The 23,124-nt window shown below is 45.1% G+C and overlaps 1 protein-coding gene across 2 annotated transcripts in view; it reads right to left on the reverse strand.

The window, feature by feature from the left end:
* Positions 1-23,124, reverse strand: part of LOC8025348 (mitogen-activated protein kinase kinase kinase 20) — a 58,985-nt gene that overhangs the window by 23,114 nt on the left and 12,747 nt on the right. For both annotated transcript variants that reach the window (XM_029990492.4, XM_029990493.4), the window contains exons 4-11: positions 20,463-20,567; positions 19,979-20,044; positions 18,882-18,910; positions 16,815-16,898; positions 10,651-10,791; positions 4,561-4,635; positions 2,800-2,854; positions 1,676-1,727 (exon numbers count right to left, since the gene is read on the reverse strand). In XM_029990492.4, coding sequence (XP_029846352.3) covers positions 1,676-1,727; positions 2,800-2,854; positions 4,561-4,635; positions 10,651-10,791; positions 16,815-16,898; positions 18,882-18,910; positions 19,979-20,044; positions 20,463-20,567 — 607 coding nt within the window. The remainder of the gene's footprint in view (positions 1-1,675; positions 1,728-2,799; positions 2,855-4,560; positions 4,636-10,650; positions 10,792-16,814; positions 16,899-18,881; positions 18,911-19,978; positions 20,045-20,462; positions 20,568-23,124) is intronic.

The raw sequence follows: 23,124 nt of genomic DNA on the forward strand, positions 1-23,124 counted from the left end.
AGGTTTAAATGAATTCTTGTTAAATTCATAATATAACTTTCTATTTTTGTTCTGGATTTTAGGTGTTACTTGACGATAGAAAAATTTAAGGAACATTATCAAGATGCACATTCACAAAAAAGCATTGCGCTTAGCTGGCACAAATCGATCCCAAACAATTAGCAGGCAGGATATCAGTTCCTTTAAAAGGAAGTGGAACCCAAAAAAGGGTATTTACAATTGAACAGTGATGATGCAAATGAAAGCACACAGAACTTTTTGTGACAATCAATGACAACCTAGGAAGATTGGAGGCAGAGCGTGTACAGCAATTGTCCAGCAACTGCAACAGCAGGAACTGTCCAGCATACGACAAAAACAGTCCAGTGGCGCGCGCTTGCCAGGCCAGCAAACAAGGTACAAGCTAAACACACGCACACAAGAAAGAACCTTACCGCATCGATGCAAGACATTGCGAGCCAGGGTCAAAAAGTTCTTGGAGCGCTTTGTGTAACAACTGAACTCGAGATGAACAAGCGTGCTGTGTGTGTTCAGCATACAGACATTGCCTTGTTTGCTTTAGCTCACTTCTCTTCACCAACTTTCTTTTGCGGCAAATTTTACATGTACCGGGGTTCCTCTCGAAAAAAGCCGACGGAGAGAAACCTAGGTAATCAATACTTCGAAAGATGAGTTGAAGGGGGGATTTTTGTAGTAATGTATGATTTAAACAAGAACAGGAATGCTAATGAACATGCAGCGGTACTCAGTTTCATTTTAAAAATGCCTATCTGCAGCGACGTGGGGACGGCAACACCCGACTTCACGCAAGCACGGTGACTGGAAGCCAGGGACCAAAAATAGTTGTCCCTCGGCCGTTGCTTTCAGGAGCGAGTGCTTCAGCTCACAAAGGAACTCCAGCCGCGCAAAAACGTGGTTTCGTTTCACAGCATGTCGGCATGGCTTTTACCCGGCATGCTAGCGTCGGAGCGTTCGCACACACCCGCATCTATTGTTAAAAATATTTAAAAAAAAATAAAAAAACGCGAGACGATATTTACAAGACGACGAGAGTGCAAAATGCAAGACGGCGGGAAAACCATGCAAGACCGGTTGGACAATTGATGCAGGGTACTTTGTGTCGGGCGGCTGCTTCTGCCACATAACGCACATATGCTCAACTACGTTACTCAGTTTAGTTTCGGTTTTTAAAGGCGACCGAAATTGGTTTTTGGCACAGGCTTGGTGCAGATTACTCATATTTTGGCAAAATGTAGCAGGATGTAGCAGGGTTAGCACCTTGGTGCAGTTTGGCGCAATTGGCACAGCAATCACATCACTGCTCAGAGCCCGTGGAGCGAAAGCTTGCGCTGCAGAACACCAGGGATCCTCGGCTCCATTCCCACCCCTGCCCGTTTCGATCTGGATGAGCATCGTACCAGCGTGCGATCGTGTATCACCACTGCGCGGTGCACATTAAAGACCCCACAGTGGGACTGCACTGGCTAAATTTCTTATCTACAGCAGAGACACCAGACGTCCATTAAGGCTGGCTAACTTCCCCCTGTCCGAACATACACAAAGCACAATTACTTACAACAGCGTTACTTCTGCAAGCATAGCATGTAAAAGTAAAATGCGAGTGGTAATAACGAAAAGAGTGTTCTCAGAATGGAAGGAAAATGAAAATACTCACTTCCAGACACTCCGCTGGCTGAGGTACGCCGAGGCAAGGTTGCACAGCAAGTCTGATGAGGTGAAATGAAACAAGTTGGTCACAGAAAATTATAAGCCACGTGACATGAAAGCAAAACATCTCCGTAGAGAAAGAAATATAAAAATTAGTAGTCTAAACAGATTGCTTCTACACCTTCTCTTTTTCATATATAGGTAAGTAGTACATCTAGATTACGTGTGGACCCTGAAAGATAAAGGTTCTTGCCTTAGTGTTCAGAGTAGAAAAATGATTAGCATTTACTAATTTCAGTTCTTCGAACTCTAAAGATAAGTTTTTGCTTTTAGAGTGCAGCTCTTAGGCGCCCGCTTCTGGCTTGAGTGGTGTCGCCGTTGGCGTAACCGCGCATTGCATTATGGGAGGTTTTCTGCTAAAGTTAGCAGGGAAATTTTCCCACTAAATTTAGTAGGAAATTCTCCCTAAAAAGCGGAGACTCTGTCAGGCATCGCCTGACAGTCTCCGCTTTTGAGGAGGAGGACGTCAGGGAGTCTCCGCTTTTGAGGAGGAGCTCTTGAGGAGGAGGATGGAAGGGTACTGAGGGATAGGCGACTCCCTGAGGTCACGTGACCTGAGGGGGGGGGGGGTCATGTGACCTGAGGGGGGGTCACTTGACATCAGCGGGGTCACGTGACCTCAGGGGGTGACCCTCATGAGGGTGACCCTCGTGAGGGTAACCCTAGTAACCCTTGTGAGGGTAACCCTAGTAACCCTTGTGAGGGTAACCCTTTTGATCCTTGTGGGGGTAACTCTCGTGACCCTCGTGAGGGTAACCCTCGTGACCCCCGTTACCCTCATGAGGGTAACCCTTTTGAGAGTAACTAACCCTTGTAACCCTCCTGAGGGCTACGGGGGTAACTCTCACGAGGGTTACGTGGGTAACCCTCGTGATCCTCTTGAGGGTAACACTCGTAACTCTCGTGAGAGTAACACTCGTGAGAGTAACCCTCGTAACCCTCACGAGGTTTGCGCACAGTTACGCCGACAGCGACGCCGCTCAAGACGGAAACAGGCGCCTAAAAGCTGCGCTCTAAAAAAAAAGAAAAAAAAAATGTAAAGGGCTTAGGTACCAAAAAGTCAAGTCTTACCGTCTTCGCTCATTGTAGTGAGACGTTGCAGAATAGCCGAAAAAGGAGGCCGCTCCTGAAATAATGCAAACACAGCACGATCGATCGTCACTGCTGTCCGTATGCATGAGTTACATTCACCAAATACAAAAGCAGCAATGTTACCGAGGTGTCGCGTAGCCGGGGCTTTCAATACAATAAAACGCAACCGCCTAAACTAGAGCCATCAAATGATCTACGCTTAGGGTGTCGGCACTCCGTTCCCCGACATTGTTGTGGGAGCCACCATCTCGGTGCTCGTGCAGAGCAGACGCAACAGCCGATCGTCACAATTCAAAAGTGCAACCTTCTCGGCATTAAATTTGGTGTTAGGAAGCTCACGTAATATTGCTTTGCTCTGTCATGAACTGTTTCAACATTTGTGTACGACGGAAAAGCGTTTCCTGCGATTTCAGATAAAGCTTCGGATAACTGGCAATCACGATTTCAGGCCACAATATGGGTAAGTGTCGTTACTCCAAAGCGTAGCTTGTTTAGTGGCACTAGCCTAAATGTGACGAGAGCACGAAACTTGTCGGCCTTCCGTGGTTCAGAGTACATCATGTCTCCGACTGGAGTCTTTACTGTGTTACAAGAAGTGGTCCCTCGATTTCCGTCGGACGACTTCGCGGAAGCATTGCGCAGTCGCCGACAGTGTCGCTGCAGTGGTGGCAAATGTGGCAGATGCCCGTTCTGCCGCGGCTCACTCAACGGCTCAACGGTCCCGAGCAGCAGGGAGTTGGGACGTCGCGAGGACGGCGATGCTCGCATTCTCTCACACACTTTTCCGGAACTCCCACACCCCACTGCAAGGGTCGCGGCATCCGGCGGCGCAAGGCTGCACCTTTCATGGAGTCATTTGTTGCCACTTCAGGAGAATTTTCGATGGGTGAACGACGATCACGTTGACTGTCGCTACGACGCCAGGGATTAGGAAGCGGGCGCACCAGGGAAGCGGGTGCACAAGGACACGTAAAGGTTGATATGGCGGAACCACGATTATACATCCCTGGTTTATCTCCCTGATGAAACAATGTATTAAAAGATAGGTTTACATGATGAGTGATTCTACGCGTCCTACGACGTTTCGGCGGGAGACGCGCAACGAATTCGACGGCTGCGTGAGGAGGGGGAGGTGGCGGTGCGGCAAGGTGGAGGAGTTAGGAGTGCCTGCGCGCCATTTCGGAGGGTCCAAAAACACGCCACCGATAACCCCAGACAGACGCAGCACCGGGATGGAGCGGGAGGCAGCACTTTCCCTCCTCCTTCCTGGGTTGTGAAGTGCCTCGGCGTTTTTGCGTTGCGTCCTTGCTCCGCTCATCCCGCCAAAGTACAGCAGATTATTAACTTAGACATCATTTAAAACCAACCCTTGTCTTTTTTGCGCGAGGCCAATCACTGTATCCATACTTATTGTTTTTTTCGGATGATACGACTCACGGATTACTGTAAACGACTTTATTTTCGCAAGAACCTAATTTTCGCCTACTACTCGCGAAAAATAGGTCCCGCAAACAATTCCGGTAAAATGTAAACACACTGGAATCTATATTGACATTCCGCCGCGTCACGAAAATTAGAACCTGCGAATTATGCTAAAACTTCATCTTTGACCTAAATCGCGAAATATTGAGCCCGCGAAAAATAAGTCGTTTTCAGTATACGACGATTTTGCGTAGTCCCGCGAAAGTCGTATAATCGGGGCCCCACTGTACTAGTAGCGTTTTTTGTGTCGTAGCCTACCTTGGGGTCGGTCTTCCAGCATGCCCCCATGAGAGTTCCAAATGCAGACGGGCATGTGCTCGGAATGGTCAGTCTCTGGAACCAGACGAGGAAAGCAGGGGAGGGTGGAGTTAACAATGGTGCATATGTCAATGAGAGCATGACTCATGATGCCTCAATCTATGACTCATTTATGTGCAAGCCGTAGGCTTCCCGATTTTAACTGTCAAACGCCGATAAACATTTGTCAGTGACAAAATCATGAAATTGGTTAAAACTAAAAAACACCGATAAAGATGTACTGGCATGAAGGATACGAGATCAGTTGAAACTGAAAAACACAGAAAAACGTCGCTTGGTGCAAAAAATACAATATCAGTTAAGTTGAAAAATGTGGATTTCTGGAAAATATTGCTCTAGCTAGGACTGTCTTTTATCAATACCCTCGCCACTAAGACTTGAACCCTTAGTTTTTCATGAAATAGTTTCTCCGATAATCACTGTTTTTAGCCTCCATCCGAAAGAAATTGCCGAAATACACCGATGCAGTCATGTCTCGTTAATAAAGACACTCCGCATCATGAACAAACATTTCAGCGACCTATCTTCGCAAAGTAATTTTGCCCTGTTAGTATGGAAACCCGCAGCCTTGATTATGAACAGCTATTTTGGGGACGAATTGGGTAAATAGAGGCATTTTTGCCTAGTTATTATAAACACCACTACCCACTTAAAAAAAAAAGGTCCAAAATCTCTTCCCACCCTGAGATTTCAGAGAATTCGATAGGTCACAGCGTGCACCCGGACGTTCGTTCTGTGTCTTGTAATAAGGTCTGCACTCCAAAAGACGCTTTGCTTTTGTCTTTCACGTAAAAACGAGTCATTACCGCTTGCATTCTATTTTCGCTCAAGATTGTGTACAACCTACAACAAAGAAAAATGAAGCCTAAAGCGGCTAGGGTCACCTCACCGTAGACCTTGTCACTGTTTGGGGAATGGGAGGGAAGCTCTGGACCTACGAAGCTAATTTCTCCTATACTCCGTTTCACCGTAACTTGGCAAACGGTTAAGTCCAAGCGAGCCAATCAGCATGCCGGAGGGAGACGCGTGACTCACTGGGTGCACGCACCGCTGTCAAAGACACGAGCGGGAGAGAGAAGAATGCCGCTTTTGTCCAAAGTTTGAGCGACAGACTCCGGGGGGGACAAAGCGACGTCTGGGCCATCCGAAAGAGGGTCCGGATACGTGTTGCTCCTTCCGCACTGCTCTGACGGTTACGCAGGAGCCACCTACGCTGTCACCTCCATACTTTTTCGTAAGGGCCGTCACGTGACTCGCCTCTGTCACCCCGATTCATTATTATGGATGACTTACACCATGGATGATTTTTCTGGGGAACGGGGGCATCCATACCAAACAGACATGACTGTACTCAAACAAAAAAAAATAAACACGGAATATCATCCGCCGAGTTTAATATAGTAGTAAACATTGTAAAATTGATGCCGTAGTTGTGCGATATGGACTTAATGAGCCCTTAGGACTCATGTTAACTGTACACGACTAGGAAAGCTTCCTCATTGCCCACCACGCCACTGCTTTCGAATAAAATATCCCAAGGACCGAATCAGTAAAGAATGTACAGTTCGCGCTAGCTCTTGCTTCAATCGAGCGATGGCCTCCAATGCGTAATTCTTGTTTGTAGGCTTTGAATGATCCAATGTCGCAAAGTAAAGATGAACACTCCCAGTGGTGTGAAAAAGCCTCGTAAGTTTGCGTGTTGTTTAGGCCACTTTTCACTTTTACCCTGAAGAATGTGGAGAGAAGAGAGAGCAGGATGCACGGTCCCATCTGCTCCTGCTATCCGGAAACAAAAGGGACGTATTTTGTTGTCCTCACGCATAAACCCCCCCAAAACTTTGTTTTCGTCACCTCCTTCCACGCCAAAGGCTCGTTCATCTACAAACACTTTATTAGCAATCCCGAGGAGGCTGCGAATATGAGATCCTAGCCTCCTGCGCGTGCACTTAGTCTCACCTTACCGCACAAAAGAGCCCGGGCTATAGTGTTAGTGCCGTGCCTAGGAATGCATCTCAGAAGTGCAGGCAAGAGAACCTATAAGACCTGGAGCCCCGATTTCACTACTACACTCCGAGTGAAATGAAGCAGAATCAATTTCTCCGTTTGACTAAAACTTTCATGTCACAGCTGCCAATGTGGACTCAAAAAAGAATCGCTAACAGGCTGAAAGGAATGTAGGTTAACCAGATTGTAAGAACCCCCAGTCGCCGAATGTGCGATTCTTGGTCGCCGAGTGTGCGATGGTACCACCACATCGAGCAGCAGCCTGAGCTGGAAGCGTGGCAAAAGGGGTTGTGTTGCCTCGACTGAGTGGGTCGGGGCTCAGCAGGCCTCGAGGCGGTGATAGTGGCAGCCGACTGTTCTATTTCTGATTCCACCCTAGCGGCCGCAGTCTCCCAGGACCGAGTGGTGCGCCTTGTGAAAGCATGAACAGTGAGAGCGGAACAGTCAACGGTGCGGTCTTCAGCGACGGTAAGTGTCACTATCGTCCCCTCCGGAACCTTTTGGAGAAAGAGCTCACGTAGGATGGCGTCGTGGCTGTCGGGATCCCGCGAGCCCAAGAGCTGACGCATCTGACGAAGTAGCTGCGACGGGCGACGATCGCCAAGCTCCTATGCTGTGAGCAGTCGCCAAATCTGGGAGTGTTCCGGCACCACTGTGCGAGCCAGGGACACACTCTTGAGATCATCATAGGCGTTGTAGGGAGGGGGCTGTGAAAGGACGTCTTTGATTTCGTCCGCAACTTTGGTTGGTAAGGAGGCAACGACGTAGTAGGAGCGGGTGATTTGTGCAGTGATTCTTTGCAGACGAAAGTGTGCCTCTACCTGTACGAACCAAACCTGGGGTTTCCTGGGCCAGAATGGTGGTAGGCCTAACGGAAGTGGTCCAATGGCATTGTCAATCCCTGCATTTGATTCAAGGAGAGCGGCCTCTGTGTCGTCTGTTTGCTGCACGATCGCTTGGCATTGTTGAGCTCGACGTGGGGGCATGGCCAAGCAATCGGTAGATTGTCTGGGTCACCAATTTGCAGGAAGGTCCGACCAGCTCCAGATCCAAATTCTAAATGTTCTAATTGCGAGAGAGCGAGGCTCATTCTATTGCGCATGAGCCTCCTCACCTTTTATCAGACGACAAGGCGTCACGTTGCCACACAGATGTCTTCTGGCAGTCGGACGGCTAATGTCAGTTCTTGTAACCAGAACTAAACGACTCGCGACGGATGGACTGAATGAAACGGCTTTCGAGAGTTAAGAGTGTCACTCTATTTAACACTGCCTAGACCAAAGGTCTCAAACTCATTCAAGTGTGGGGGCCAAATAGCCCACACTGGAAAGGTCGCGAGCCAATTTAAGACGGGGGAGGGAGGGGGGGGGGGGGGGGGGGGGCATACAATTTTATAGCGAAGAGACCTCGCTCTCTATGCTTTTTGTAAAATCACAGTTTTGCCAGTGAGGTCTTTCACTTTTATGTGTTTGATGACTACTCTGGGCCCTGCCGTGATGTGAAAACTAGAATTGAAATGACACCGCCCCGTCAACATGCTGCCATTTTAATAGAACAAGGGAAGAAGTACACTGTCGTTCCCAAGCTCTAAACATAATTCTAAAAAAAAAAAAGAACAATCAGTATTTGGCAGTTCTTGCTTTCCTTAAGATTTTTATTACAACACTCTTAGCAAATACTTGTCTTTTAATTGTGACATTTTTTCAAGGCAAGGATCCTGAGCTCGTAGTTTTATTTTTGGCTGTTGCTCCAGCTGATCGAAAGTTTGTGCAGCCGAGATGCACCCTTCAACGAATAGCTTGCGCTTGCGGCCTGGTAGCGGAACAGTTGTACATTACAAAAAAGCTGGGGAGCAAAAAATAAAGCAAAACATAGGGCAAATAAACACAGATAAGTATAAACTATAAAAGAGAAGAGCTACTTTTCGAGCGAAAATGAATCGGTGAGAAGAGATCACGAAGCCGCATGCATTTTCTAGCGCTCGAGACATCGGAACCGCGACTCGTAGCCAGTTGCCTGCGGGCCGCGTCCCAGCGAGTCACGGGCCATTACAAAAAAGCTGGGGAGCAAAAAATAAAGCAAAACATAGGGCAAATAAACACAGATAAGTATAAACTATAAAAGAGAAGAGCTACTTTTCGAGCGAAAATGAATCGGTGAGAAGAGATCACGAAGCCGCATGCATTTTCTAGCGCTCGAGACATCGGAACCGCGACTCGTAGCCAGTTGCCTGCGGGCCGCGTCCCAGCGAATCACGGGCCATTACAAAAAAGCTGGGGAGCAAAAAATAAAGCAAAACATAGGGCAAATAAACACAGATAAGTATAAACTATAAAAGAGAAGCGCTACTTTTCGAGCGAAAATGAATCGGTGAGAAGAGATCACGAAGCCGCATGCATTTTCTAGCGCTCGAGACATCGGAACCGCGACTCGTAGCCAGTTGCCTGCGGGCCGCGTCCCAGCGAATCACGGGCCACATGCGGCCTGCGGGCCGCGTGTTTGAGACCCCTGGCCTAGACGGCAAGGCCGAACGGTCTTCGGCGTCACCTGCTGGAAGCCGATAGACTGAACACAACGTGAATGTCAATATTTAAAGACCTCAGCATATTTTCATAATTTTTTTCGTCGCAGCTGGGAGACTTCCAAGACCCGCTTTCACAAAGACCGCCACCCGGTCAACACCGGCACCAACACCTGGAGTCCCACCACGGGGGCGCTGGACTCCTCGCGTTGCCGGAAATTCGGCAAGCTTGTCTGCAAGCCGGGCACACTGGGAGCCCTCGCCAGGCGCTCAACACAGGCCTGCTAGAAGTCAGCAGCTCATTACGACCCCGTGAAGACCGCCGCTAGACTGAACGCTCTTCACCCTCTTCAGCCACAACGTCAACCCCTCATCCTCGCCCACGAGTTCCATTTAAACCATGGTCACCATTTTTTTGTTTTTTTAATTCACTCGTGCAATACCATTTTATCATTCTTCAAGGGCCTCCACGGTATGGGTGACCTGTATTTCTGCGGTGCTGCAGCTCTCCGGAGCCGAAATGAATATTGTATTGTATCCTATCATTTGGCTGGGCCTCGTGATCAACCGGTGAGAATGCGAGCCATAGCCGAACGACAACACAGCACCCGCATCCAGTTTGCACTGACCTCCGGACCCAGACGCCACTTAATTTATGTACACAGAAAATTCAACGCATATTTAAAAAATTAATAAAGAATTATTATAAAATTATAAAAAATTATAATTAAAGTATAAAAAATTATTGTCATAAAATTATAGGATTTTCTTTTTTAATTATATAAAACATTTGACATATTCAGCATTTATATACTACACAGAAAATTCAGGCGACAGAAAACTCTGCAGGAGAACTCCGCAGATTTAGAGAATTATAAAAAGTTATATTCAAAATATGGAATGAATTATAAAATTACATAAAATTATTATAAAAGTAGAGAAAATTATTATTATAAATTATACTAGATCATTAAAGAAAATTATATAGAAAATTGGGCATATTCAGCATTTACGCATATGAAAAGTTTGGGTGACAAAAAATTTAGCACAATGGCCTTGTTACCTATACCCGTGTTCATGTCAAGAACCGTAGTAAAAAGAAGTCTGGCCTCTCACAGAACATCACAAATTAACCACTTTACGCGTTAACCTAAGACATGTGTAGGTGTATCTTAGGCTAGACATTATGTTGTTTCACCGAGACAAGTATGTTACAAATGCCAAAAGCATGGTTTCTTCCTTAGAAAACCAAATCTCGTAAGGACTACTTCACACAGGTCATGAATAATGCGCAAAACTTCCTTTTTTCTTGATCTGACAACGAGCATAATACCTCTGTCAGATGAGCACGTTAAAGGCTTTCAGAACAAACTCTTTTAAAGGGTCTACAAATCAGAGCACGCCGATAAGCGCGAGACCGTGAGCTGATTCGCCTTTAAATGTGCCCGTCCGACTGCGGTACAAGAGATGTTGCTCAATCAAGAGGGAGAGCAGAGGGCAGTTACCTCCTCCTTCTCCACCACAGCCCAGGCCACCTGGAATCCCTCGATGCCTTTGAAGGGAACCTCGTGTGTGAGCAGTTCCCAGAGCACCACCCCGAAGGACCAGACGTCGCAGGTCTCCGAAGACGGCAGGCACTGGATCACCTGCAGCGTTTGCCGCCGCCACATTGAGAACTCCGCATAGTAGAGCAGGGGCTCTCAAAATTTTTCATCTCGAGGAACACCCGACCCTCTCGACCAACAGCTGCAGAGGCCTTCCTGGCCCCAGAATCGGCATAACCAAGTGCCGTAGAAGCTTACGAATCTCGTAAACAGCGACGCGCATACTAGGAGTGTTTGGAGCAACAGTTAAGTGCCAGTGCGTGGGCTCGGATCTGCCGAAATGGTGCTTAAACTAGAAATGTTTCACTTAGGGGTAATCAAGAAGATTCGGGAGTTTGGGGAATCCGTGAGCGTGCTCTAGGGCAGTGGTTCTTGACGACTGATACTTTGTGGAGCCCTTGTGAATTGGCGGAGATGATGGAGGACCCTGGTCAGGGTGAGGGGAAGGGAAAGGTATAGGTTAATTATGATAATTATTTAATAAATGGATAAAACTAAGGGGTCGGGTGAAGTAGACTTTTCTTATTGACATACACACGAAAAAACCTACACGAAAATTGAAATGTTTCTTCTCAATCTGAACAAAAGGCAACCTTTATTGCCGGGCTTGACTGATGAAGCAGGGCCACGAACCCACCATGTCATGTTGACTTAATTTTTTTCAGTCAGAAAGTGCAGAGTAGAAGAGTTTTGAAACAAACTGTGCGGCTAAAAAAATAAAAACAAATTAGTGAGCTAAAAAAAATAAAGAATCTCATCAGCTATAAGATTTAAAGAAAATAAGCTGGGTATATTCACAATTTCCTGGATAATACTTTTCAGTATGTCTCGTCTTGAAGGGACGTCAAAGACCCCAAAAAAGAATTTTACCTTCTTCGTGCGAAGTGCTAGATTGGGATGTACGGACAGGACGGCAAATGTTTTACACCACAGAGTTATCCATGGTGTTTCACCGACGGCTAAGAATGACTTAAAAAACAGGAGGGCGCTTCAAGTAAAGCAATCATTCTTTCAGGATAATGTGTCACCGAGCGAGGCGGACGTCAGGATATGAGTGTAAAGCGACAATTATCTCGTGAATTACCGTATTTACTTGCATAATGAACGCACCCCCCACAATGGGCATCAATATTTTTACTTTCTTTTTTTTCCTCCCGTAATCAATGCATTTCCAATTTTCGGATCCATGAGTCTCGAATTGCGTCCAATTTAGCAAGCCACCAAGCCAGTTTTCTTTTGCCAACAAGCAGTCAGGCCAAGTCAAGCCAAGTCAAGGCTCTCGTAATGGCCGCAAGTGCGTAGTTGCGGTAGTTAGGGAAGTGATCAACCCTAAAACCGAGCGTCACACACACTTGAAGAAGCTTGGGTCGAGGAATTGCCGAGCCCCGGACATTCTTCGCCTAACGGATGCATTGATGTCAACAAATAAGCTGTCGTCTGTGGTCCGCTTTCGGACAGTGAAATCGTGAAAGTGGTTTGAAAGTGGTTAGGCCAAATTTCACATGCTCCGGGTAAATGTGTTTATTTAATCCGCAACAGAACAGCACAGCGAGGTGCACGCTGCGCTGTAGGCTGAGTGTGTCTGGTAGCCTCTCTGTGAACGAAACTTGATCCGTGCGAGCAAGCTTCGAAAAGGGGGGGGGGGGGGGGGGGGGGCGGGGGTTGGATTTTGTACGAGTTTTTGTCTCGAACGAAACTTGATTCATGCAAGCGGGCTTCGGCAGTGGGGGGTTGGACTTCGTACGAGTTCTTACACGCATAGTCGCGGATTATACCTGAGCGTGCCCGCTGGATACTAGCAAAATATATCGCCTAAGAATGGTTGTGTCGTGTTGCTTTTCGTGCTGAGTGAGATTCGTACGGCACTTTTCAATTGGCAAAAGGCACCCCGAAAGCGCCCTAAAAAGGTTTGCAATTTATAAAGCATGGTTATAGTGGTGCGCCCCCGACCAGCCGTGGGTACACCTCCATCACTGGAGACGTGCCACAGTAGCTTGCCGTGTCATATTGGCACCTAATATGACATTTGCACAAACTGTGTAAATGCAAAAATTTTACCCCGTGTTATGAACAACCCCTCCAAATATGTGTCAATTTTTCGGGAACAAAAGTGCGTTCATTATGCGAGTAAATACGGTACCTAGAATTAATTGATTCACTTTTGAAGTATTCACCTCAGTTAACACAATTAAATTTAGAGATGTACTGCCAGTCATGCAGATGCACCACAGCAGGCATTAGAATTCGGACAACCAAAATCAGTTCCGTGCATCTCTCTCGCGCTCTCACCGCTGGCTTCTTGCGCTTTACGCTTTCTTCTTTGTACCAACAATTAGCAAGAAAAAACTAACAAAGTCAAACAGAAACTAGAGGACCAACACGGGATGTGACTCCCCACGACTAGGCACTCCAAAATTTTGTTTGACCAACGTGTTTCAGCGGTAAAGAAAGTTTTGTTTCACAGATTTTATCACTTTTAATCACAGATTTTCTGTCCAGTGCCTCGAGGGCCCAGGACCGAAAATATTTTTTTACACTATTATGCAGTTGCTGCCTGTGACCACGGAAGACGGCGAGAGCAGATCTGAACCTCCGATTCTCGACCGGCAGTTTCGGCGCGAAAATTAACCAAATGTTGAGCCGCAAGTATCTTCTTTCCCGGTAGCAAGGGGTCAATGCGTCTGTCTCAATAAAAATATTAGCAAACAGAAACACCAGTGTTTTGTTGCAAATAGCCATTAAAACTAGCGAAGACACACTTGAAAAACACTGAACTCGGAAAATCAATTTTTATTTTTACGGAAAATCAATTTTTATTTTTAAGGTACCCAGTTAGAACATGCATGTCACAAAACGTCCTCTCCGCCCAAAAGAAAAAATGTCTAGGGCAATATTTACATCTCAACAAATTTAAGCAATCCCTAACGTGCTTCTATATATTGCGTGTACACTAACGCTTTGATCCCGCTTTGGAAGGTCTGCAAAAATCGGTTTCTCAATGTGTCGCGCTGAGATTTACTACAGAGGTGCCCGAAAGTGGTGCATGCAATCATTGAGATATGAATACATGAAACCTCCGGAGTTAAAAAGGAAGAAAACGAAAACTGGTCTTGTCTATTGAAAAATTATCGCTAAGCCGTTTTTTACAAAATCACCAAACAAATAGTTTTGGGCCATTCTGGCATTTATTACAACTAAAAATCGGTGAAATGAAAAAAAAAAAAAAAAATACAATTGGCTTACCTATTTTTCACTTAATTTGGTACAAATAAGCGCCATAGTGACACAAAACACTACAAGTGTGCATGCAAAGAGTAGGGACAACATAGCTTTAGATTTTTCGTGATTTGCTCGGGTGAGGCCATCTTTGCACAATTTTAGAGAAAGCATCCACGTGCACCTTCGGCCACCTCTGTAGTAAATCCTAGTGCGATACAATAAGAGCCCGATCCATGCGGACTGTCCAAAGTGGGATCTAGGCGGCAGTGTTCACATTGTGGTTGTCGATGTCTCGAAATACGTAAAAGCATGTTTCGCAATCGCTCCAAACTCAAATTGAATCGAGTTACTGGCACAAAATGAGCCCTGCAAGAAAACTAGTGTGAACGATTTTATTTTTGCTCAGTTGCTTTTTTTTTCTGCCTCCTTTCTCTGATTCAGGGATCAAGAAAGAACTTGACTTTGAATTTTCGCTGGTTTAATATTTTGTGAATTTCACAAGGCGTCGGTTCCGGGAGAATTTCGCGAGCAGAGAGTTGCGATTTAAAGCAGTACGCCGTGTATTTGTCTAAAAAAAGAAAAATTTTCTTTTCGCCTAAAGTATGTTGTGTCACATACCGTAAAATACCAGGGAAGCGCCCACCCTACTTGCATTGAAAAGTGGATTAATGTAGACATGGGCACTTCCCTGGTCAAATCGGGCCCTTAAAAAGCCTCTGACACGCGAAAAATTCTTTTTGTTTTTCATGCTAGGCGTTAAAATGGTGTATCAGGACATCACCAAAAAATTGTTTCAGTTTAGAGTTGCGTAGTTTTTTCATAAAAAAATAGAAATATGAAGCCCAACTCAAAGTGCCTGCCAGCGCCCTGTGACGTAACAATGTACCGCAAGATGTCGGGGTGGTTAGAAGGGAGGCATCGCCGGAAGTCACGGGAGTTGTGTCACTCCTCGTGCTAACCGTGACCGCGTGTACATCTTTTTTTAATATTTTTGTTATTCTCCGCACCTCAACGAGCAATCCAAGCAGACAAGGTTTCTTTTATTTGCTTTTCATCGCCTAATGTTGCTGTAGAGGTGGAAGAAGAGGAGTCAGGGAGCCTAGTAAACAAGTTCTATTCATGTTCTAGACAAAACACATACTTTATGCTTGACGTTTACTTGTACTTTGAAAACTCAACGGTTCGTTGTCTCTAGACGGTAGGCATCTTCAGCCTGGAGAGTATCTGATGATTCGACGACCTCGGTGTCTGAACCTTTAGGAATGCAATCGGGCGTGTCGTATGCTAGCAATCCTAATTTCTGCGTGCGTTCTACATTTTTTTTTTTCAAAACTCAATAGCTTGTTTTGTGCCCAGTATGGCTCTGCATCAACGGACTGATGGCATGCACTCATACACCACCTTGTACTCGCAATGCTTTAATCATTGACCTCCATCACGTCGATCCACTGACTCTTCGTCGTCAACTTTTACAGCACGCAAACTAACCAACGGTGCAGCGATAAAAAGCTAGTGGAACTCAAATTTTGTTTTCTGAGATCGCTCGTAGAGAAGACGAGAATAAAAAAAGAAGTCTTAGGTACGGTCGTGGAGAGCACGAGGAGTGAAACTCACGTGACTTTCGGCAAACCCACTTTTAGTGGCGTAGGCCGATGCCTCCCTTCTGACCGCCCCGACACCTTGCGGTACATTGTTACATCACAGGGCACTGGCGGGCACTTTGAATCTTTTTGACGTGTCAGAGACCCTTTAACGTATAATTTGCAGAATTCCCAAGTTTGGAACAGGTTAATAAGTGGGCACCTGAACGAAGTGGGTGCCTCCGCGGTATCTTACGGCATGTGCCCTATCAACGCACACGTAAAAAAATTAAGGATTCTGAGAGTTTAGCATTCTTCTTAACCCTTTTACTGCCATTGCAGAGATAACACACAGCCCCTGCTATGCCCGAGTATAGTGTTACAGTCGAATCTCTTTAATTTGTAGTTGAGGGGGACCGAAAATTTGTTTGAATAAAGCAAAGTTTGAACTACCGGGAGACGCGTAGGATGGGACCTGCATGTTAGTTTGAATTATCTGCAAGTTTGAATTAAGAGAGTTTCAATTAACGAGAATCGACTGTACTCGTTTTGCATTTTAAACTGACTCCCTGCCACTCCTGAGGCAACTCATGTAAAAGAAATAATGCTAGCTTGTCACACAATTTATAAAGAGGCCACCTACCTAAACACAAAGGACTTGTAGGTTAAATTGTAGGCAACCAGTGGAGAACATGTTTGTTCGTCCATTGTGTCACTTCATCTCGGCAGGGCAACCATGGCGCATCAGCGTCGCACGCGCGTTTACTCCTTGAAGGATGAAACACTTTACTAACTTTTGATCAATTCTGACTCCGATGGAAGCGACAACGATGAAGCGCTTTACTAACTTTTGATCAATTTTGACTCCGATGGAAGCGACCACAATGAAGCAGCATGTCTAAGCGGCTTGTTCACGGGGGACGCCGTGGACGCAATTGTCAAACAGACGGACCTTGTGCGGTGCCAAGTAACTGCTGCGTTTACGTCGGTGGACCAATCCCGTATGCACCGATGGACAGATGCGACTGCATACGAATTCTTCCTACTTTTGGCTGTCATAATTCTGACGGCTCGTGCAGGGAAGGGCGCCATTGCCGAATTACTGGCACAAAATGTCCGCCGAACCAAAACACAAAAAGAAATTTGAAAGGAGGTGAGGAGCGGTCAGAAAGAAAAAAAAACAGCAGTGGAGAGGTTAACGGAGAGCCCTTAAAAAAGTGCTCCTTTCCAAATTAGTCTAGCAAGAGGGAAAGAGAGCCGTTGTACCTCGGGTGCCATCCAGGGAAGCGTGCCCGCCAGAGACATGCGGGTGGTTCCGCCGGCGAAGCGGGATGCTCCGAAGTCGCAGATCTGGTTATTGGAAGACAAGCGAAATGGAATGAAAACACATCCGACGAGTCAAACATAATGATTCAATGTAAGCCAGCCACCTTGAAGAGACACCAAAGTGCTTTTTGAGATCCTTGTTCTATGGTCATAACTTAATCTACGAGCTCTAAGCATCCCTCCCCAACAAAACGTAATTACATACGTACGTTCATGCGCGGCCGATTTGCACGTTAAATTGTGATCAAAATTCCTGACACTTACTGTAGGCGCAGAACGACAGAAGGCAATACCGAACCTTGCTGAACATGGTCGAACGACGAACGACACTGGTAAGCCCCTAACAAGCTATGGGTTCCCGCGTGGACGAGCCGGATCGGTCAGCCGCTCACCCACGCGGGAACCCGTAGCTCGCGATGGACTGACAAGCGCCATCCGCCGTTCGACCCTATTCAGCAAGGTTTGGTAGCGCCTCCTGTCGTTCTGCGCCTACGGTAAGTGTCGGGATCGTTGATCATAGTTTTAATATGCAAATCGGCCGCGCATGAATGTAATTCCGGGTTTTTTAGGATGCTTAGAGCTTGTAGATGGAGTTTCTCAAAAAGTACTTTAGAGCCCCTTTAAGTTGAAATTTTAGTCCTTCAAACATACCTCTACTAACAAAATCCTTCTTGAATGCCTACAATGGTGCCATGAAATGGTTACTTCTTGCAAAAGTCAGACGACCTTCATCATCTTCACAAATAATCTAACTTGAACATCCTCGTGATGCCTATGTGTTATAGGCGACTGTTGGCTAAAGAAATGTTTCTGTCTTTTCTTTTACTGCTTCGAAAGCCTAGCTTTATTTTAGTCATTCCTCCTCCTAGGTGCTGAGATGAAATGAGCAGAAAATCCATGATAAAAAGAAAGCGATAACATGAGCTCTCAATCTGGAGAGAGTGAGTGCATCAAATATGGTACCGACTTCTTTATATTAAAAAAGAGATAATTCCGCTTCAGTTCCGCTCCAAAAAAAATGCTTGCCTGAATCACCCATGGAGACATCACATACACACAATTTCAACATTGGGAGAAAAAAGGGGTTGAGAAGAAAACAAGCAAGTTGAGGGTTCAACATTTTTTCTTTCCAAGAACTACTTTGTATGAAGTATGGGTTGAGAAGAAGACAAGCAAGTTGAGGGTTAAAAATATTTTTCCTTCCAAGAACTACTTTCTGTGAAGTAAACTTATTTCTGTTCAAAACTTTGTGAATCTGAAGGATCATTTTGATAATTATCCAGTCCATGATGCACAAATTGCTTCACAGTTCCCCTAGAAAGCCACTAACATAACAAAACATGTTTCTTTTTTCCTTTTTTTTTTGTGCAAGGCAATTAAATGTGGAGTCAAGATAACCCCAATAAAAAGTTTTTGCCACAAAGTCAAGTAGGTAGTATTTTTGTTTAATGATAAAAGAAAATTTAACCGAAATAACGAAAGGGTGTCACATAACACTGTTTATTGTTCCATTTACTGTAAACTCAAAATTCATAAAAAGACCTTTGCACGCTTGTGGGGAGAGTGAGAAATCGAACGCCACTGACTGTGACTGACTTCTTTCGGTACCCTGTTATGTGGTAACCCTCTGTTGTTTCGGTTTGAGTTTCTGCTTTGTATAAAATAACTGACTATATAAAAATTAACTCAAAACCATTCAACCACCTCGCACCAAAAAAAAACCAACCAATCTTGCCATGTCAGTGGCGAGGTTAGTCATATCTGGCAATATAAAGTTAAACAACAGTATGTAGAAAGGAGTTGCTTAAAAAACATGGGACATACTGGATGTGCCACTGTTGGGAGAAAATACTCTCCTAAAGTTATATAATTCTCTTTTTCTTTGATTGGAGAATTTAAAGCTTTTATGCAAGCTGCCCAACCTCAAAACTCCCAAAGAATATATACTATATTGATAACCACTGAAGTTCAAATGGTTGAGGAAAAAAGAAATCTCTGCCAACTCACCTTACACGTGAAGTCAGAACAAATGACAACTGTAAGGACCAAAAGCATGTTCCACTCATAAAAATGAAATGAGGCTAAGTATTTCCAAAGGTATAAAATAGCAAAAGCATAGCCGGCAAAAGCCGGCAAAAAAATGAGCATTGTAAAGAAATGCGAAGAAAAAATGCCGTGTTGAAAACCGCCAACTTTTTCCATCGCAAAATCATTGCCCCAAATGGCTCACAGTACATTCTCTTCCAGTTAATCCCAAAAGCTGCCGATAACGCTGTGCGCCTATGTAGCTAAGTCAGCAGTGCGCCGTGCTCAAACGCACATGGCTTGGGCTCAATTCCTGCCACTGCATGTCCTTCTACTTTTCTTTATGCAAGTCGAAGGTTTGAGAAGGTTGGAGAACCGTCTAGCCTGTTCACTTTCAGAACATAAGAGCTCGAGAAGGACCGAGGCAGAATATTCTAGGCTCCCAGGGAAGGCTTCAAAAGAAGCTGCACCGTGCCGCACGAGAGAGTCTTTCGCCCGCGCTCAGTCATGCCGTTACATCCCCATCAACGCCCGTTATCGTCCGCTCACTCTTTTTTCGTTTGGGCACGGGTTCACCCTATTAAACGTTTAGTTTGCTCCAAGATTTCGTCACCTCGTCAAAGGTCATTTGTAACAATGTGAATCTCGCTATCCTACAGGAATTAAGTACACGGTAAAGGTTCGAGCTTCCGAGAGATCCAAGTTTGAGAGTCGGTCTCAAAGTTCCCCCGTTCGACTAACTTCCTGTCGATTTCTGTCCCAAAAATGAGCAAACTACTCGACATAGGAGGGAAATGGCCCAATCGAACGGGAGATTTTTCCATAGGTTATTTTACATCACTTTACGACACGACTTCGAGTTGCTGGCACAACCATGCTTCGTACGCCACATGCAAAGCTATCACTAGATTTGGGTACCACACTTTGTACGAACTGCGGACGTCTCGGTGACTCGAGGTCGTGACTCAAGGCAGATGTAAGCTCCCATAATGAGGCGCAACGTAAACACACAGTACCGCGCGAATAGGCGCGGCGGAACTCGCTCCAACACGTCATATTCGTCCATTGAGAAAACTCACCGTTGTTAGACTTCAAGTCTCGATGTATCACCTTGATTGGAGCCTCCTCGTGCAAGTAGTGCATCCCTGCGGCGCAACCAAAAACAAAATGTCTCTATAGTCGCGAAACATGTCGTGGAAAACGGTCAGTAAATGTCTATGTGTTGTTGAACCAGTGCGTCGCATCATTCATTGAGATGGGTAGCAGCGAGGGAACTCCCACAATGTCACCACGTCCTAGGCGACGAGGCTGCAGTGCTGGATTTCCCACATCAAATACGAGAAACCAACGCGAGACGCGGGTTGAATGAGAGTGCTTTGTAGGCAGATCAGCGTCCAATCGGCAAAAAGAAGTCCCAGCCGATCGCCAGCGCAACAGTCGCGTCCCATTGACACATCTTTACTCGACATAGAAAGTCTGGCATGACAGAATTCTGTCTGTGCGGTGCCATACAAGCACCGCAACAAAATTGTCGAATGCCGTTGGGAACAAGAAAGTCCTCACCGGAGGCAATCTGGATGCTCCACTGGAGGATCTGGGCGAAGCTGAGCATGGAGTCGTTCTCCTGCCTGGCCAGGAATGCATACAGGGACCCCAGCTCTGCATACTCTGAAGGGGACCGGCAGGGGAAAACATGTGTTACGGTCGCCGACGGCCCTCTCCACAACGCTTGCAGTTTTCGACGTGTCGGTGCGTTAGCTTCGAACTTAAAGAAACACTAACACCCCCCAAATTTATTTTTTTAAAATTTTTTGTTAGGTGATTTATTTTGGTGTCAAAAGACTACCCAATCAATATTTTTCTACAGTGTCAAGTATATTTTTAATAAACTCAAAAAATGCAATGCCTTGAAACTGAAACTGAACTGGGGAGGAATAAGAAATAAAGAGGAGAAGAAAAATACCGGAAGTCACGTGGCTGTGCAACTTTTTTTTTCTTCAATCAACGTATTTGCAGCTTTCTAGGAGCCACAAAAAATGGGTATCATATTTTTGTCCATTTCTAATATACTGAGTGTGTGCCTTCGATGACTATGATTATTTTTGGTGGTTGTGTCGAAACCATAGAAAATGGTGCGGGACCACGGAGAAGAGAGTGAGCGTGACTCAAGCCGGTCAGTTCTCGATCGGCGGTTTTCAAGTAGAAAGAAAATTAATTTCCAACCGAGAATTGTGTTCTGGGTAGTTGGGCTCTCATATGTCATGTACAAATAAAAACCTTAGCAGGTATAAATACCCTGTCAGTGTCCATTAAAAGGGCAACTCTGGTCGAAAGCAAAACCAAAATAAATGACTGGTACAGCTTTAGTGCCACGAAATATGATCACAGTCGAAATATTATGTCAAAGTGAAGCCGCATACTCCACTAAAACCAATCTTAAAGATGTGACCAGCTGCTCTTTAATGGGCGGCAAGCGGGTTAGCTTTTAGTCAAGGAACACTGGCACAGCACCCCTGTAATGTCACATCACGGTGGAGCTGCGGTCGATTGGTTGTACCGTGTAGTGCAGCCTCATGATGTCCCGTCGCGGCCGTACGACTGATGATTAGCGTTTCCATCCCTCTAGCAGTTTAGGTGTTGCCGTAGATGCCCGAAACTAAACTTCGAGCCGTTATTTTTATAAAACTAGGGTACACACATCGAGAAAAAAACTTATGCCTTCTAATTCAGGGGCACTGCCTTAGCTGAAAACAATCATCCACCCAAATTAAAAAAATATTGACCAAAGTTGTTTTTTAAAGAGGCACTAAAGTGGGTTTCAAGATTGTCTTTATACGACGCAAACTCAACCTACGTCCCCCAGCATTTTAAGAAACCGAAACTTACAATCATGTAAGCATTGTAAGGTGTCCCTTTGCCCCCGCACCCCGGAAATTCAAAAGTTACAATCACTCGTGATCTTTCTCCTACATAGGAACGCGGCCATACACCGGGACACGCCCCATTTTCCCGAGATTAACCTCAGAAAAAGGAGGCAAGTCGCCATGTTTAGTCGCTTTTTTAATAGGAAAAAGGGCAATGCATGATTGTACATTTTGGGTTTTTGGGATGCTTAGGGCATGTTGGTTGAGTTTACGCCATAAAAATAAAATGTCTAAATCCACTTTAGTGCTAGAAAGTCCCTAATCTTGAAACACAAAAATAAAAGAAATTGAAAAGTTATTTTTAAAGTTTTTTTTTCATATATATAATTTACAAACAGCATGTATTGCTGTTTGCAAATTATATGTGAATGAAATGTGCACCTACTACACTCAGAAAGTGAAGATTTAAATAGGCACTTCAATTCAAAGTTTCACGTCCAAGCTGTTTGTAAGCAAATTTAAGAAGCTTTTCCTGTTTTCGATAAATAAATTCTTCTTTGTCACAACACAAAGTTTTGCTTACCGTATCTTTGGATCTAGAACTCGGACGAGAAAACCTTTTTCAGGGTTTCATACCTCATAAGTCAGAGAGTGCAACGAGTCTACTATTTCTAAGAAATGTTAACCACAAAATGTCCTAGTTGGCCAAGACTTTAACAACTGATTTCTAAGTATCAGCAAGAAATGTTTAATTCACAATAACGTTTTCTAGAATGGTGATAAAATTAAAATGACGGTTCTGATGCACTGTTCTACGCTTGTAGAACATGCTGACATACTTTGTGACATATATTTTGACACGGGTATTGTAAATAAAAGTTGGGCAAAAACACTTGTGATTTTGAAAGCCTCAACCTGAAAACCTAAAAATATTGAACTCATATCTGTGCTCAGCACAATAACTTAAAGGACACATGCAAAGGAAAAAAACATTTTTTTTAAACATCCTGGTTGGGTTAAGGAAGTCATAAAACAAATTTACAATGAAAAAGAAACATTTTTAGAGCTATATTTACGGCGAGATACAAATTTGTAGTTGGCGCCCGCGGGTGCCGCGGAAAAGTGGTATCTTATTTGTCACGTGACTGGTACATATTTGTCACGTGGTGCTTGCGCTCTTTCGGAAGCTTCCTATGGCCTCTAAAAGTAACTTATTTATTCTTTATTTATTCATAAGTTACCCCGCATTGCCCGAAGGCGTTACTGCAGGGGGGTTACAAACGTGAAAAAAACAATTCTTCGGTTGCAGAGCACACTTGTTCCTCCGACAGCTTGTTCCATTGTTGGATGGTCTTGACAAA

Source organism: Ixodes scapularis, unplaced genomic scaffold, assembly GCF_016920785.2.
Source record: "Ixodes scapularis isolate PalLabHiFi unplaced genomic scaffold, ASM1692078v2 PGA_scaffold5__190_contigs__length_132052651, whole genome shotgun sequence".
NCBI lineage: Eukaryota > Metazoa > Arthropoda > Arachnida > Ixodida > Ixodidae > Ixodes > Ixodes scapularis.